Source organism: Gymnoscopelus microlampas, assembly GCF_963454915.1.
Source record: "Gymnoscopelus microlampas genome assembly, chromosome: 4".
NCBI classification, from domain to species: Eukaryota; Metazoa; Chordata; class Actinopteri; order Myctophiformes; family Myctophidae; genus Gymnoscopelus; species Gymnoscopelus microlampas.
In genome coordinates, this window is record NC_139941.1 from 25611283 (window position 1) to 25625226 (window position 13944).

A 13944-nucleotide genomic window follows, 5' to 3' on the forward strand; every position below is an offset into this window, starting at 1 on the left:
CTTTTCTCCCTGGGCCGCGGGGAGCCTGCCACGGCCATTTTCATGGTCAGGCCACCTGCGGGCATCCAGAGGTGGCAAACTAAACGAAACCGCGGGGTTCCTCTGGGGGAAACGCTGAGTTTCTTATCAGGGGTTAGGTGTGGTGTTAAAACCTACCAACACATCCCACCTCCAGCCGCGCTACTGTGCTGCTGCTGAGCCCAAGTTTCTCCAACAGGAAATGTTCCCATGTTCAAAGCGCATCCTACTACATTATGCTGGAAATGTTTATCAAAGCAGCGGCATAATCATAGAGTTATATATTGTATCGGGCATAATGTGGGCAGATCTGCAGTTTCCCCCCTTTTTGTAAGCCTATTTGGTTTTGCACGAAATAATATAACTGTGAAAAGCCTAAATATACCATGTTGTGTTTTTCTCAATAAGAAAAACTGAAAAACTTAAATCTGATTTAATATATATTTATATTAAATCAGATCTTCAGTTTTTATTTTGTTTGGAATGTTTTAATTTGTTTTTTACGATTTGGGAATAGGCCTGATTTAACATTTGGGAATAGGCCTAAGTGTTAAAACATTGGACTTGGAACATATCCTTAGAATACAACACCTAATACTATTCTGAGACCTGTGAATTTAGGGGATTGCATAGATAGACTATTAGCATTTTGAGGATTCCCCTACAGAAGAAGCCCCCCCCACCTCCCCCGCGTTGTTTGTCTGCTGTGGCTTCCCGCGGCGAGAGGCTCCTCTGATAGGTTGTGAGGATGAATAGGGAATGGCCTGCAGGGCAACAGCTCCTACTAGTATAAAGCCTGATCACTGCCAACACCAGGCAATGAGAAACGGAGAGCTGGATACTAGTACCACTACTACCTTCATTTGATTTGGTGCGCCTTTACGCATGAAGCGAGCTTAGCATTGCTTTTTACGCACAGAGCAAACTTTGGAAGTTTTACGCGCCATTGAACAGTCAACGCTTTGGTCATCATGACTCTGTCCAGTGAGTTTGAAAGTGCACACCACACCACCGTTTCTCACGAGGACGATGATATTGACATCATGGGAGATGATGTTGCCAGCGGCCATGTCCAGCTGTATCGGAAAGAATGCGCCGCGGACCCGGGTTCCTCGTCCTCAGCCGAGTCCGGTGCTGAACTGGACTGTTCCGAGTTCGACTCCTCCGAGGAAAACAGTTTTTACCCAGACGCGCCGCTGTCCAGGAGACCCCAGGACGCGTCGGTGAAGCCCCCCTACTCCTACATCGCCCTCATCACCATGGCGATCCTGCAGAACCCGCTGAAGAAGCTGACGCTGAGCGGCATCTGTGATTTTATCAGCAACAAGTTCCCTTACTACAAGGAGAAGTTCCCTGCGTGGCAGAACTCCATCAGGCACAACCTGTCGCTCAACGACTGTTTCATCAAGATCCCGAGGGCACCCGGTAACCCGGGCAAGGGGAACTACTGGTCCTTGGACCCGGCCTCAGAGGACATGTTCGACAACGGCAGCTTCCTCAGACGCAGAAAGCGGTTCAAGAGAAACGAACCCGAGCTGGGCAAAGACGGACTTATGTTTTATCCCAACTTTAATTGTTATCAACCATACGCGCGGCCCTATTGTGTCCAAGGCCAGGCGAGCGCCCCCCCGACGGGACCCCTTCGATACATGCCACTTCAAGAGGGCATCGTGCCACTCCCTACCCCCTACCACCTATCTTACCCTGGGGGTCCCAACGGCCACGGGACCACCGATCGGGACTCCAGAGACTTTGCTGTTGTGCCTCTTTGCACGCCAGAGCCGAAGACACAAGCAAAGTGCTCTTTCAGCATTGACAGCATCATGAGCAAATCGGTTCGCACCGTTCCACAGAACTCAAACCCTCAGCAGAGGTCTTTTAGCTATGGTGGTCATCATCTCTTCGGGGGTCCTGCAACCTCCATGGTGGTCCCGAGTTTTCTCCAGGCGTCTGGGAGTCCATTCTGTCCGCCTGCCATGCTGAGCACCGCTCCTTCAATACCAGATCACTTCAGGCTGGCTTACCCACGCTGTTAAAGACACTGCCAAATAAATAATGTTCACATTTTGATAATGTGATGATGATTTATTTATGTACATTGGCATTCAAAGTTATGTCGATGGAACAAATGTAAATATGAGATAATATATTTGTGAATGTCTACAGTAAGTAGATGCCTTATTTGCTGAACGTAATTTTTGTGTCGTTCCAACCTGTTAAAATAAACGATTGAAAATATCTAATACTTTGTTTATTCATTTGATCACTTGACCTATGCACCGAGTAGGCCTAGGCCTACCAACCACACATCTAGACAGTTCTTGGCCTATCAAAAAGTAGCTGACATTAATAGGAACATGCATGTTTGTTGGTCTGCTATGACTGCATTTGAAATTCTGCTGATATCATATATAGACTATTACCTTTACACTTATTAGGTAAAAAAAAAAAAAACTCAAGTGTGTTTTACATTAATGCCAAAAATATTTTTGCAATGATTGAAAATTGGAATGTAAAAAATATTGGAATTGAAACCTGAAAAAAATATTAGTGAACTTTATTAGTTTTTCAAGAAACGATGCAACAGAGAAATCTCCCAATCAAATTGAACTTTTCACAACACAGTGACACATGAAGTCCAGTTGAGCTAAAACACTAACATGTATAGCAGTATTTAAGCAACAAGATAAGAAAGACATGTATTTAGTCTATTCTAGATATGTGTCCTTTACAAAGACCAGCACTAATGGAGTCAAGTAGAAAAGGAAAGGAGACCACATTTCAGTAAATGACCTTACTTCTTAAAAGTAGGGTAAGTGATATGTTTTGGTTAAAACAAAACGTTTTTTGTTAAAAGGTTAAAGCATTAGAGTGTTCAGTATCAGGAGTCTCCCCATTTCTCCAGCTCTTCAATAAACATAAAATACATTTTCAGGTGCATGGGTTGCACATTTTCAGCCACTGAAACTGATAAGAGTACCCACTTATCAGTTTCAGTGTTCCAATTCCAATTTTGTCTGCTCATTTCTTTGTGTCATCACTTCCGATTTCACATGTTTAATCTGTATCCAGTCTGAGTTCTCTATCCTGGTTGGATAGAATTGGTATCCCGACCTGAAAATGAATGTTCTGTTTAATAAAGAGCTGGAGGGACATGGATTCTCCTGTTACTGAACAAACACTCTATAGCAATGCAGAATATAGAGCCATTTAACACTTGTTTTAACCAAAGAAAATCACTTACCCTACCTTTAAATGCACTGATTCTTTCATGGATCTGGACCCGGAATATCCATATCCATAGAGTTAAAAATAAGGGAATATCTTCCTGTTCCACAATTGTGAGTCTCATCCTTGATCCAAACAATCAAGATACATTTTCTGGCCAAATAGTAGCCAATTTGTCACCTAGTTGTAGGCTAACTGTAAATAGGTTTAGAGTCACCTCCTTTGAGACAAGAATAAGGGATTAACTTTCACCTAAAAGATGCCACTCACTTCCAGAGAAGTTATACCCATAACATGTTTTAATCAATTTTGTTAATGTTTCAACGTCTAGCATCCATCGTATAGCATCATGTAAGTTAGAAGAGTCAGCTTTAACAAAAAAGTGTGGAATGCTTCATTACAAAACAACTAAAAAGTAATCAATGTTGTAGGAATTATCAGTTGAATGTAAGGTAAACATAGTTAATATCATACAAGTCACAATGGCCTCAGCGTTTGTGTTCTTTCGTTGCTCCTTTGGCTCATCAATAATCAACCATAAATAATGATATGATATATTTTAGGACATTTACGTCATGCATCCAGCAAAAACATCACCTAATATTTTGGAGTAAAATATTAGGCTAGTAAAATACAGTTCTTCGGGCGCGCCTCAAGGTGGCACTGTTGACCACGTTTTTGAGTATATGTGACGAACGGGACGCTGCCTACATTGATTTCATTCTGTCTTTTGTTCTGATCTTATTATTGACATGTTCTTGCTTTTAATCTTGCATAGCACGTTGTGCCTGTGAAAGATGCTCTACAAATAACTTACTTACAAACAACTGTCAATCGGCTTGCTGTTTGGGTTGTCGGAAGTTTGTGTACTTTTGGATTTTTTTTTTTTTGTCCTCCTAAAAATCATTTGAGCATAATATGCTCTAAATATTATTTAGGCTGTAAATCCTCACAGCAAAATACAGTCGCTAAGCCAATGATATGATGCTGCCAGCCTTTCATGCTAATAGTTGGTTAATTAGCCTAATTATTAAGTTGACATTTCCTCCCTCAAACTATGTACGTCAAAGTAACCAGCTGGCTGCTGACAATGGTCATTAACAAGCAGATCATTTCATAAGGCTTCATACCGGTGTCGTGTAGCGGGTCTAGTGTGGACAGACAGCAGTGGTGTAAAGAAATTAAGTACATTTACTCAAGTACTGTAGCCTACTTAAGTACAATGTTGTATTTGTTTTACTTTACTGGAGTATTTCCAATGTTCAGTACTTTTACTTCTACTCCACTACATATTATACTTTTACTCCACTACAATTATGTGTAGCCTACATTTTAGTTACTAGTTTGTAGATTTTGATTATTATTACAAAACGTACATCACCCACTTCAGCCCTATATACATTTTGACTATTTGAAAATAGCTGATCTACAAGCTCACAATTCGTCACAGTTATTTTCAAAAGATTTTTAAAAACATTTTACAGGCCTACATTTGAAAACTCGTGAAATGGGACCTTCTGTATAATGAGTACTTGTCTTTCTACTTTTGTACATTTTGATGCCAATAATTTTACTTTTACTCAAGTACATTTTTAATTCCTTTACTTAGTTGTAATAGAGTATTTCTACATTGCAGTATTGATACTTCTACTTAAGTAGAACATTTGATTACTTTTTCCACCACTGTCAGTCCATATTATGGTCTATTTTAGTCCTGAGGCTGTGGCAGCTGATAGTGGGGACTGCTGGCTGTTGGCAGGCGGCTGGCTGTCTGTGTGGACAGAGCCTCAAAGAGAGGGAGTTGTCAAGCAGAAGAGGAGAGTTCGCATGCACTCACTTTACTTCACAAGAAGAGGAAAACTCACAAAGCATCATTAAGCTACATCTTTCATGTGGGACGTTATTATTTCACACTGACACTGCAAACGGAAACAATAAGTTCACGAGGCAAGAAAAACTTGAAGCGTCTCTCTCTCTCTCTCTCTCTCTCTCTCTCTCTCTCTCTCTCTCTCTCTCTCTCTCTCTCTCTCTCTCTCTCTCTCTCTCTCTCTCTCTCTCTCTCTCTCTCTCTCTCTCTCTCTCTCTCTCTCTCTCTCCATTCCAGTCGACTCATCCATCCCTGCTGGAGTTCATTGTCGTTTTGTCGACCCAATCGGAACATCAGAAGAACCATCACATTGCCTCCTGCCTCCTGCCCTGGGCTCCTATAGTTAAACCAGGGGTCACTTTTGTAGTGACTGAGAACTTGAACTGAGAAGACTTGTTCTCGGTTGGTTGGTTGGTTGGTTGGAGGATCCGTGGAGGAGGATGGAGACGAGTCCCATCCCCGTGGTGACGGTCCAGACGAGCCCTTTCGACGACCAGCGGCCGGGCACTAATGGACTGAGGAGGAAGACGGCGGTGTTCGAGGGCAAGAAGAACTATTTACAGAACTACATCCAGAGCGTGCTGTCTTCCATTGACCTGCGGGACCGACAGGGATGTACCATGGTGGTGGGCAGCGACGGCCGCTACTTCAGCCGAGCCGCCACCGAGGTCATAGTGCAGATGGCAGCTGCCAATGGGGTATGATTGATTGATTGATTGATTGATTGATTGATTGACTGACTGACTGACTGACTGACTGACTGACTGACTGACTGACTGACATATTTCTTCTTATCCTAAATCAATCAGTGTTTGCAACAGGGTCCCTTATGTCAGTGGTTCTCAACCTGTGGTTGAGGGGGGTGCCCATATTACTTTGGGGTATCCTCAGATGACAGTGAAGTGACAATTTAAGGACTTTTAAGACCTTTTTTATACAAAATAAAAGTAATCCACAAAGTATAGTATAATAGCTGGTCAAACATTGGCCAAATTGTCAAATAATATAAGAAAGAGGCAAAAGATTTGAAAATAGCCGATCTACAAGCTGGATCTTCTATTTTCACAATATTTATGTGGGGGTCCCCAGTTCAAATATGATTATTTTGGGGGGTCACTCACAGCCTGAAAAGGTTGAGAATCACTGCCTTATGTCAGAAAAACAAGACAGAGACAGACAGTCAGTAGCCTAAAACACACAATATTTATCCTTAAATAATATTTGTCCAAAGACTACCTTCATATAAAAAGTATAGGCTAGACTAGAAAGGTTTGCTCTGCAGAGGGCATATCTCTGCCAGGCCGGGTGGCAAGGCCTACACCCAGGGCTGTGTAAAGCCTGATTTATACTTTATTATCATAGATGGTTTCCGATAACGAAAATAGCCGATCGGCTATTTTTGGAGCATTACGCTGTTGGAGAATAAATTAAGAATGAGTCATTAAGCATGAGTCACTTTTTGTATAACTTTTTGCATTTGTAGCACCCCCTGAGGCTAGAAGTTAAAGCTTTTTTGGAGGTGCACTCTAGACCGAATCATCATGATATCACCACAACCAAAAAAAGTATTTCCGGGTAGATAATGTCAGCAGCTTCGCATCGGAGCAGTATTATTTGTTAACCTTATTTATGGAAGAAACACTTATGATGTTGTTACTGACTATAATAAATATATTATTTTGTTATAAATATCCACAGGTTGACAAACTAGACACTTTCTGGACACTTCATTTGATATTGTGAAAACATCTGTAGACATTCTATCTGGAAATACTGCTCTAGAGGCCCACCCAGTGGACCAGGGGACAGTAAGGTTGTGCATGTATAAAAAGGTGATAAGATTAGGAGGATGTTTTAAAAATTACAATGATGATGGGTAATGGTTCATCATGATGTTACAGTATATCCTCATATTTAACACTCAGAATGTAATTAACCTTAAGGATGTTTTTTACCACTTAGGCTTCCATCCTGTGACAAGGAGTACATTTAACCCCAATCAGATGCTTGTCCTTATGTTGAGTCAGAGGAGCAGATAAATGAGAGTGGAATGAGTTTTCACCCCCCCAGCCCTTGGAAAAGGGCTGCTCTCAGATCTTTGTGATGGGTCTGGACAGGTTCCAAAGGAAAATCTAAAGGGAATATAATTTGTTTTTTAGATTGGTCCATTTTTTTCCTGCTGGCCCAGCCAAATGTCTCTTGCTGCCTGCCTTATCGACACTTCCATCCATCCTGCTCTACTTTCCTGCCTACACCCCCACCCCATCCCTCCCACGCCAAGCTAGAGGCTTTGGGGATACCCTGTCATGTGGCACCAGGCCAAAACTCAACATACTGGCAATTCTCGGATAATCAACACACTATTTGATCATACTGGGGAACAAAAGGTTCATACAGTATATCTTTTTACATGTACGTGCACAAAACAGTAAAAATGGTGTGAATGAATGGTTTACAGTACACACATGCACACTCTGATGTTAGGAGGATACAGTGACGTCAGGAGATTGAATTCCTCTCCAATGAGGACACTGCTATTTAGAACGGCTGAGATGCAAGGGGCTGACGTATGGGCAGCTGATGTCACCAGCACTTTTTAAGCGGAATCCAAATATGAAACGGAAGAGCCACCTAGAATGGTGTGTTTAAGTAACCTCCCAGCGACCACTTAAGCCCTGCATATATTTTGTCATAGGACAATTAGTGATAAATAGACAATCAACAAGCGTATAGAGCAGCTATTTTTGCTATTTAAAAAAACTAGCGGTTTCTGTTGTGTCAACATCAGTGCTGACAGTGTCTGACATCATGCTGATGGGACCTCCAAGGGCCGTGGTCCGTCCACCCACCGCCCACCCATTAGGCAATTTTAATATAGGAATAGGAAAGGATGTTTATTACTGCATACTATTTGCATTCTGTGTGAATGTACTCACAAAGGACAATGTGAAAAAAAAAATATTTTCAAGTGAATTAATGGCACAGGAAAAAAACTTTGGAGAAAAAGGGAAAAAGAAAAGCAAAACAAACATTTTCTGTTTCCTGGAATGACAGTGTTTAAAGGAGTAGTTCACCCAAAAAATCCTACCGGATACATTGGCATCTTTCTGCCGGTAATCAAATTATTGGCTTAGGAATGTGACAAAAACAAAGCAATCCATGAATTCAAGGCTTCATGTAATTGATTTTTTTGGGGGGTGAACTACTCCTTTAACGTTACATCGCTCCTTTCCGATTTGTGGTGCTGTACAGATTGGACGCCTGGTAATTGGCCACAACGGCCTCCTGTCCACTCCTGCTGTTTCCTGCATCATCAGGAAGATCAAAGCCATTGGTGGAATCATCATCACAGCCAGTCACAACCCTGGAGGCCCAGGCGGAGATTTTGGGATCAAGTTCAATGTGGCCAATGGAGGTGAGCACAGTGAGGGTGCAGTGGATGGCTCTCCAGTGGTGTAAAAAGTACTCAAATGTTTTTACTTAAGTAAAAGTATCAATACCACAATGTAGCAATACTCCGTTACAAGTAAAAGTCTGGTATTCAGAATTCACTTGAGTAAAAGTACAAAAGTTTTCAAAATATACTTAAAATACACTGCTTCTCTCCAGCTAAAATGGATCCTTGCGGGTCCATGTTAACACTCATACAGTTAAATAAACACGTGTAATGCAGACTCTTTGAGGTCTGGGGGTGAGATTTGATAGGACTGGAAAATATCTGATGGGACTGACTACTGGTCATTCAATAATCTAGATGTAAGCGTCGTTTCTTGATATTTCTCTCTCTCCTCCCACGTTCAGGCCCATCTCCAGACACGGTGATGGAGAGGATTTCTCAGGTGAGCCGAACGCTGGAGGAGTACGCCATCTGCCCTGACCTCCGCATTGACCTCTCCAGGCTAGGACGGCAGGACTTTGACCTGGAGAACAAGTTCAAACCTTTCCGAGGTAGTCTGGAGGTCATCCCCCTGCTAATATTGTTTCCCTAGGATGAGCGGGGCGCGGGATTGCTTGTTTTCAGACACCGACGGAGGCACACCGTCTGACTTGAGCCACGAGAGGCACCACCGGGCCAGCTCAGGCGAGCGAGTCGCCGTGCCGAACGTTGCAAAGTCTACTTCAGCCGACTCAGTGCCGTTCGAGTTATGTGCCGATAGGGACAGAATCGTAAATCATAGACACCCCCCCCCCCCCAGTCTCGGTACCTCCAACACGTCAACACCGCCTCGCTCGCTGTCCAAGCTAACACAGCCAAGCGCTCCCTACCCCTGTTTCAGCCAATCAGAAGCCGTGTCTGGCCACCTCCCTCCTTCTGGAGCCTGTTTCACAAAATGTGTCATCTGTTAGGCTGTTACTCTGATGGATGTAGTAACAGAACACACACACATGATCTCTCCGTTTATATATACAGTATTATAACACCCAAACACATTGCCATCCAGGTGCAAAAGTTTCTTTCTCTGTGTTCCCAGTGGAGATAGTGGACTCTGTGGAGGTGTACCTCAACCTGCTACGAACCATCTTTGACTTCAACGCCATCAAGAATCTTCTTACGGGACCAGATCAGCTCAAAATACGCATAGATGCTATGAATGGAGGTAATGCAGTTCTTTTTCAGTATACCTTACTAACCACATGAACCCTAGCGTCCCGATTCTGGGGGCAAATAGCAATCTACAAGCTCACAACGTGTTGCACCGACAGGTTGTGAGCTTGTAGATCACTTTTTCCGGCAAAGAGGTTTTATGTAGACGCCTGGGGGACTCCAGTCAACAAAGTATATAGGGTTTAAACCATTCAATCCGGGAACGCAACTGCGTCATCTTAAAATGTATCTATAACCATAATTTTGTACTTTGCCTATTAAAAGATAGCAGATATACAAGCTCATAGCGTGGCACAGAGTGCAGCGCCACAAGCTTGTATATCTGCTATTATTTAATAGCCAAACAAATACAAAATGACAGAGATGCGTTCCCGGTTTTAATGGCTTAAGTGGCTAGTGCCATCATGTCTTTTCAGTGCATGGTGAGCAGAAACTTGGAAGCCAACCGCTCTCCTCATGTGTTGCATTGCAGTGATGGGCCCCTACGTGCGTAGGATCCTGTGTGACGAGCTCGGGGCCCCTGCTAACTCTGCCGATAACTGTGTCCCCATGGAAGACTTCGGCGGCCGACTTCCAGAGCCCAACCTCATGTACGCCACGTCACTGGTAGACGCCATGAAAAGCGGTGACTTTGGCCTTGGAGCCGCGTTCGACGCTGATGGGGTAAAACATCAGTTTGAGAGACTACCGTGAGATGATGAGAGGGAAATGCTCCACTTGTGGTTTTATTTGTTAGGGGGTACCTTCCTTCTCTTATTGTTGATGAAGATCCAGTCTATTTCATTTAGATTTAATTCAGACTGATAGTACCACTAAAGAGAGACCTGTTTTTCAGCTGCCTTCAGTCATAAAATAGTATATGGGACACAAAGATACGGTGTCTGGGGCAATTCTGGGACAGTAGAGAAACGTATCGTCATTCATCATTCTCTCCTTTGCTGATCGAGCTCTGGCCTGATACCCACACAAATCCTCCCTCCCTCTCTCTCTCCTCCCCCCCCCCCCACACACACACACACACACATTATTTGAAAATGTATGTATGGGCTAACTGCATAACTAGGTTGGTGACAACATACCTTTGTTGTTGTTGCATTGTCAGGACCGGTATATGATCCTGGGAGAGAACGGCTTCTTCGTCAACCCATCAGACTCTTTGGCCATCATGGCTGCCAACCTGTCCGCCGTCCCCTACTTCAGACAGTTGGGCCTTAGGGGTTTCGCTAGGAGTATGGCCACCAGCACAGCACTGGACAGGTAGGACACAAAAACATTATGATTATTTTGGGGGGTGACGGCTTGAAAAGGTTGAGAACCACTGGACTAATAGACTACACGTGTGCACATTATGAGGCTAGAGAAGCAGAGATGTGTGGATACACATCCAGGACAGCGATTAAGGGGTTTTGCCCCCTGAAGCTCTTCCTTGACCCCAATCCACAAATACCTGCCCAAGGCCACTCTGGAGAGGGCAGACTGACTCACTATGAATAACAGAGTGAGATCACACACACACACACACACACACACACACACACACACACACACACACACACACACACACACACACACACACACACACACACACACACACACACACACACACACACACACACACACACACACACACCCTATAAATACGGTTTGTGTTATGTAAGGCTATATAGCAGAGAGCAGCAAGTGCTGAGTGAGAGGATGTGATCATCTGCATTAACATTGTTCCAGAAGGAGGGAACCCAGCAGGGGGTTTACCACATACTGCTGCTGATGGGAAATACGCAGCATAACATAGAGCAGTGACCAACCTCCCCGAAATACACAGCTTGACATACAGCAATGATGAGCAACCCCCGAAAGATGAACTGCCATTAGTTAACCCATTAAAGGGCAAGACCACTTTGGTAGAGGTTTGGGTTGTGTAGTTACCTTGCCGTGATGTAACTGGAAAAGTGGTAAATACAGAAATAATTGCTCTATTGATTAGAAATTGATCATTAAACATATGCTCCTCAATGACTTACATTGTATGGTAAAACAGCTCTCAAAGTCACTCTTTTAGCACATAAACGAACGCAAACAAAGCTATTCAGACAATATAAAACGTCACAAAACCCAGTACTGTTTTTTTATTTATAAAAATGTTAACTTCCTGTTGACTTAAGACTGAATCCGGATCCGGATCTTCAAATAGTAAAATCTGTACTGAATTTGGTGATGTTCTATATTGTCTGAATCAGCTTTGTTTGCGTTTGTTTACATGCTAAAAGAATGTGTCACGGTTTGAGTCAGGACGGAGTGTAGGACCCAAGTGCAGGAGAGAGACGGAGGCTGAAGTGAACGGTTCAAAGTATTTATTAACTAAAGACTGGAAAACCAACAAAGAACTGAACTCAAGATCTAACTACACGTAACATGGGATACAATGAACAAGCAAGAACAGGTTGCAAACACAGGGCTTAAATAGACAGGGAAATAATAAGACACAGGTGAACTCAACAGACAATCAACACTGGGATAGGCTGAGGGACTAAGGACACAGGAGGAGAACATGACTAATCAACAGGGAGGTGAGAAAAGACAGGTAACAGTAACTAGGCACAACAGGAAACAATACTACAAAATAAGGTACAGAACATCAGCAGGGAAACAACAGCAGAGTAACAGAATAACAAGACTACATACAGAACAGAACAAAGGCCTAATAAGTCCAAGACCTTATGAGGGCAGGAAGGTCTAAATAATAAAGTCAGAGTGCGCAGAGATCTGGTCTTTTGCCATAGCACTCGCTGGAGTAGTTTAGTGGTTTGATGCAGGCCACACATTAGGCCTGAATAAGGTTGGGAGTATAGGGCTGAGGGAACATACGTAGGTACACTCCCATGTTAGCTAAGGTTTTGCTAATGTTTGAGTTGGTGTGTGTGGTGTGTGTGTGGTGTGTGTGTGTGTGTGTGTGTGTGTGTGTGTGTGTGTGTGTGTGTGTGTGTGTGTGTGTGTGTGTGTGTGTGTGTGTGTGTGTGTGTGTGTGTGTGTGGTGTGTGTGTGTGTGTGTGTGTGTGTCACCTGCATAACATGAAGTATATTAGTACTGTATTGGCAGACACTTGGGAAGTGACCTCATTGCCCAGCCTCAAGCCTGATGTTGGGATATATGAGAGGGACACGGCTTCTTATAACTGTAGTCATATTTCTTGGAGGGGTGATACTGATCTTCAGGCTCGCCCACTACACATACACATTCACACAAAGACAAACCCACACAAAACACCACTTACAGATACATGAATGTGAGCTCTCTGTCACTCCCTCAAAGCCACATAGTGTAAGCACATCACATACACACGTGTACACACACGCGCACACACGCGCACACACGCACACGCGCACACGCACACACGCACACACGCTCACACACACACACACACACACACACACACACACACACACACACACACACACACACACACACACACACACACATTTGTGTCATACGGCTCCTTTTCCTGAGGCTGTGTCTTATGATATTAAAGCGTAACGACCGCAGTGAAAACATTGTCTCACTTTTCTTCATTGGTTGCCCTGTTCCCACACAAACAGAGACATGAGACGTGATCGTCATGAGTCCCACTTTCTTCTTATACACTCAATGGTCCCACTGCATGCACACCCACACACACCCACACACACACCCACACGCCACACACACACACACACACACACACACACACACACACACACACACACACACACACACACACACACACACACACACACACACACACACACACACACACACACACACACTTGACATACTGTAATCTTTTTCTCTCTCTTTCCAGCTGGTGCTGCCCCCACCCCCTCCACTGTCTATCTTGCTCTTTCTCGCTGAGGTTTTGTGATTTCTGTGTTGATTTCCCATTTTCCATTTTTTTGTGATAAGAAAAAAAGGTAGATCCTGTACGTAATTATCTTTTATCTCTTATCGTCATGCTTATGTCACTATGACATTATTACCATATAAGGAGTTCCCAATGCAGCTACACCCAATTATGGAGTGTGTTGACTAAACAATGTGTCGTCGCATCGTCATGGCATCAGGCGCAAACAAATCAATCAGCTCCATATGTGGTCACAAAAGGGGGCATGCCCATATAGGCATATACTGATGACATCAGCAATCTCCATACATGGCATATTGGTCGGATCGGCGGTGCAACGTCAGTGTGAG

The 13944-nt window shown here is 43.5% G+C and overlaps 2 protein-coding genes across 2 annotated transcripts in view; both read left to right on the forward strand.

Moving 5' to 3' along the window:
- Nucleotides 1–989: 989 nt before the first annotated feature.
- Nucleotides 990–2054, forward strand: foxd5 (forkhead box D5; the record flags this gene model as incomplete). The annotated part of the gene is made up of 1 exon (XM_084055458.1): nucleotides 990–2054. One exon carries the CDS (start codon nucleotides 990–992, stop codon nucleotides 2052–2054), a length of 1065 nt encoding a protein of 354 aa, XP_083911584.1.
- A 2991-nt stretch (nucleotides 2055–5045) lies between these two features.
- pgm5 (phosphoglucomutase 5) overlaps nucleotides 5046–13944 on the forward strand; it is a 33540-nt gene continuing 24641 nt past the window's right edge. The window contains exons 1-6 of the mRNA XM_084054589.1: nucleotides 5046–5811; nucleotides 8366–8528; nucleotides 8915–9061; nucleotides 9586–9711; nucleotides 10192–10382; nucleotides 10822–10976. Of these exons, the coding sequence (XP_083910715.1) occupies nucleotides 5554–5811; nucleotides 8366–8528; nucleotides 8915–9061; nucleotides 9586–9711; nucleotides 10192–10382; nucleotides 10822–10976 (1040 nt within the window). The 5' untranslated portion in view covers nucleotides 5046–5553. The remainder of the gene's footprint in view (nucleotides 5812–8365; nucleotides 8529–8914; nucleotides 9062–9585; nucleotides 9712–10191; nucleotides 10383–10821; nucleotides 10977–13944) is intronic.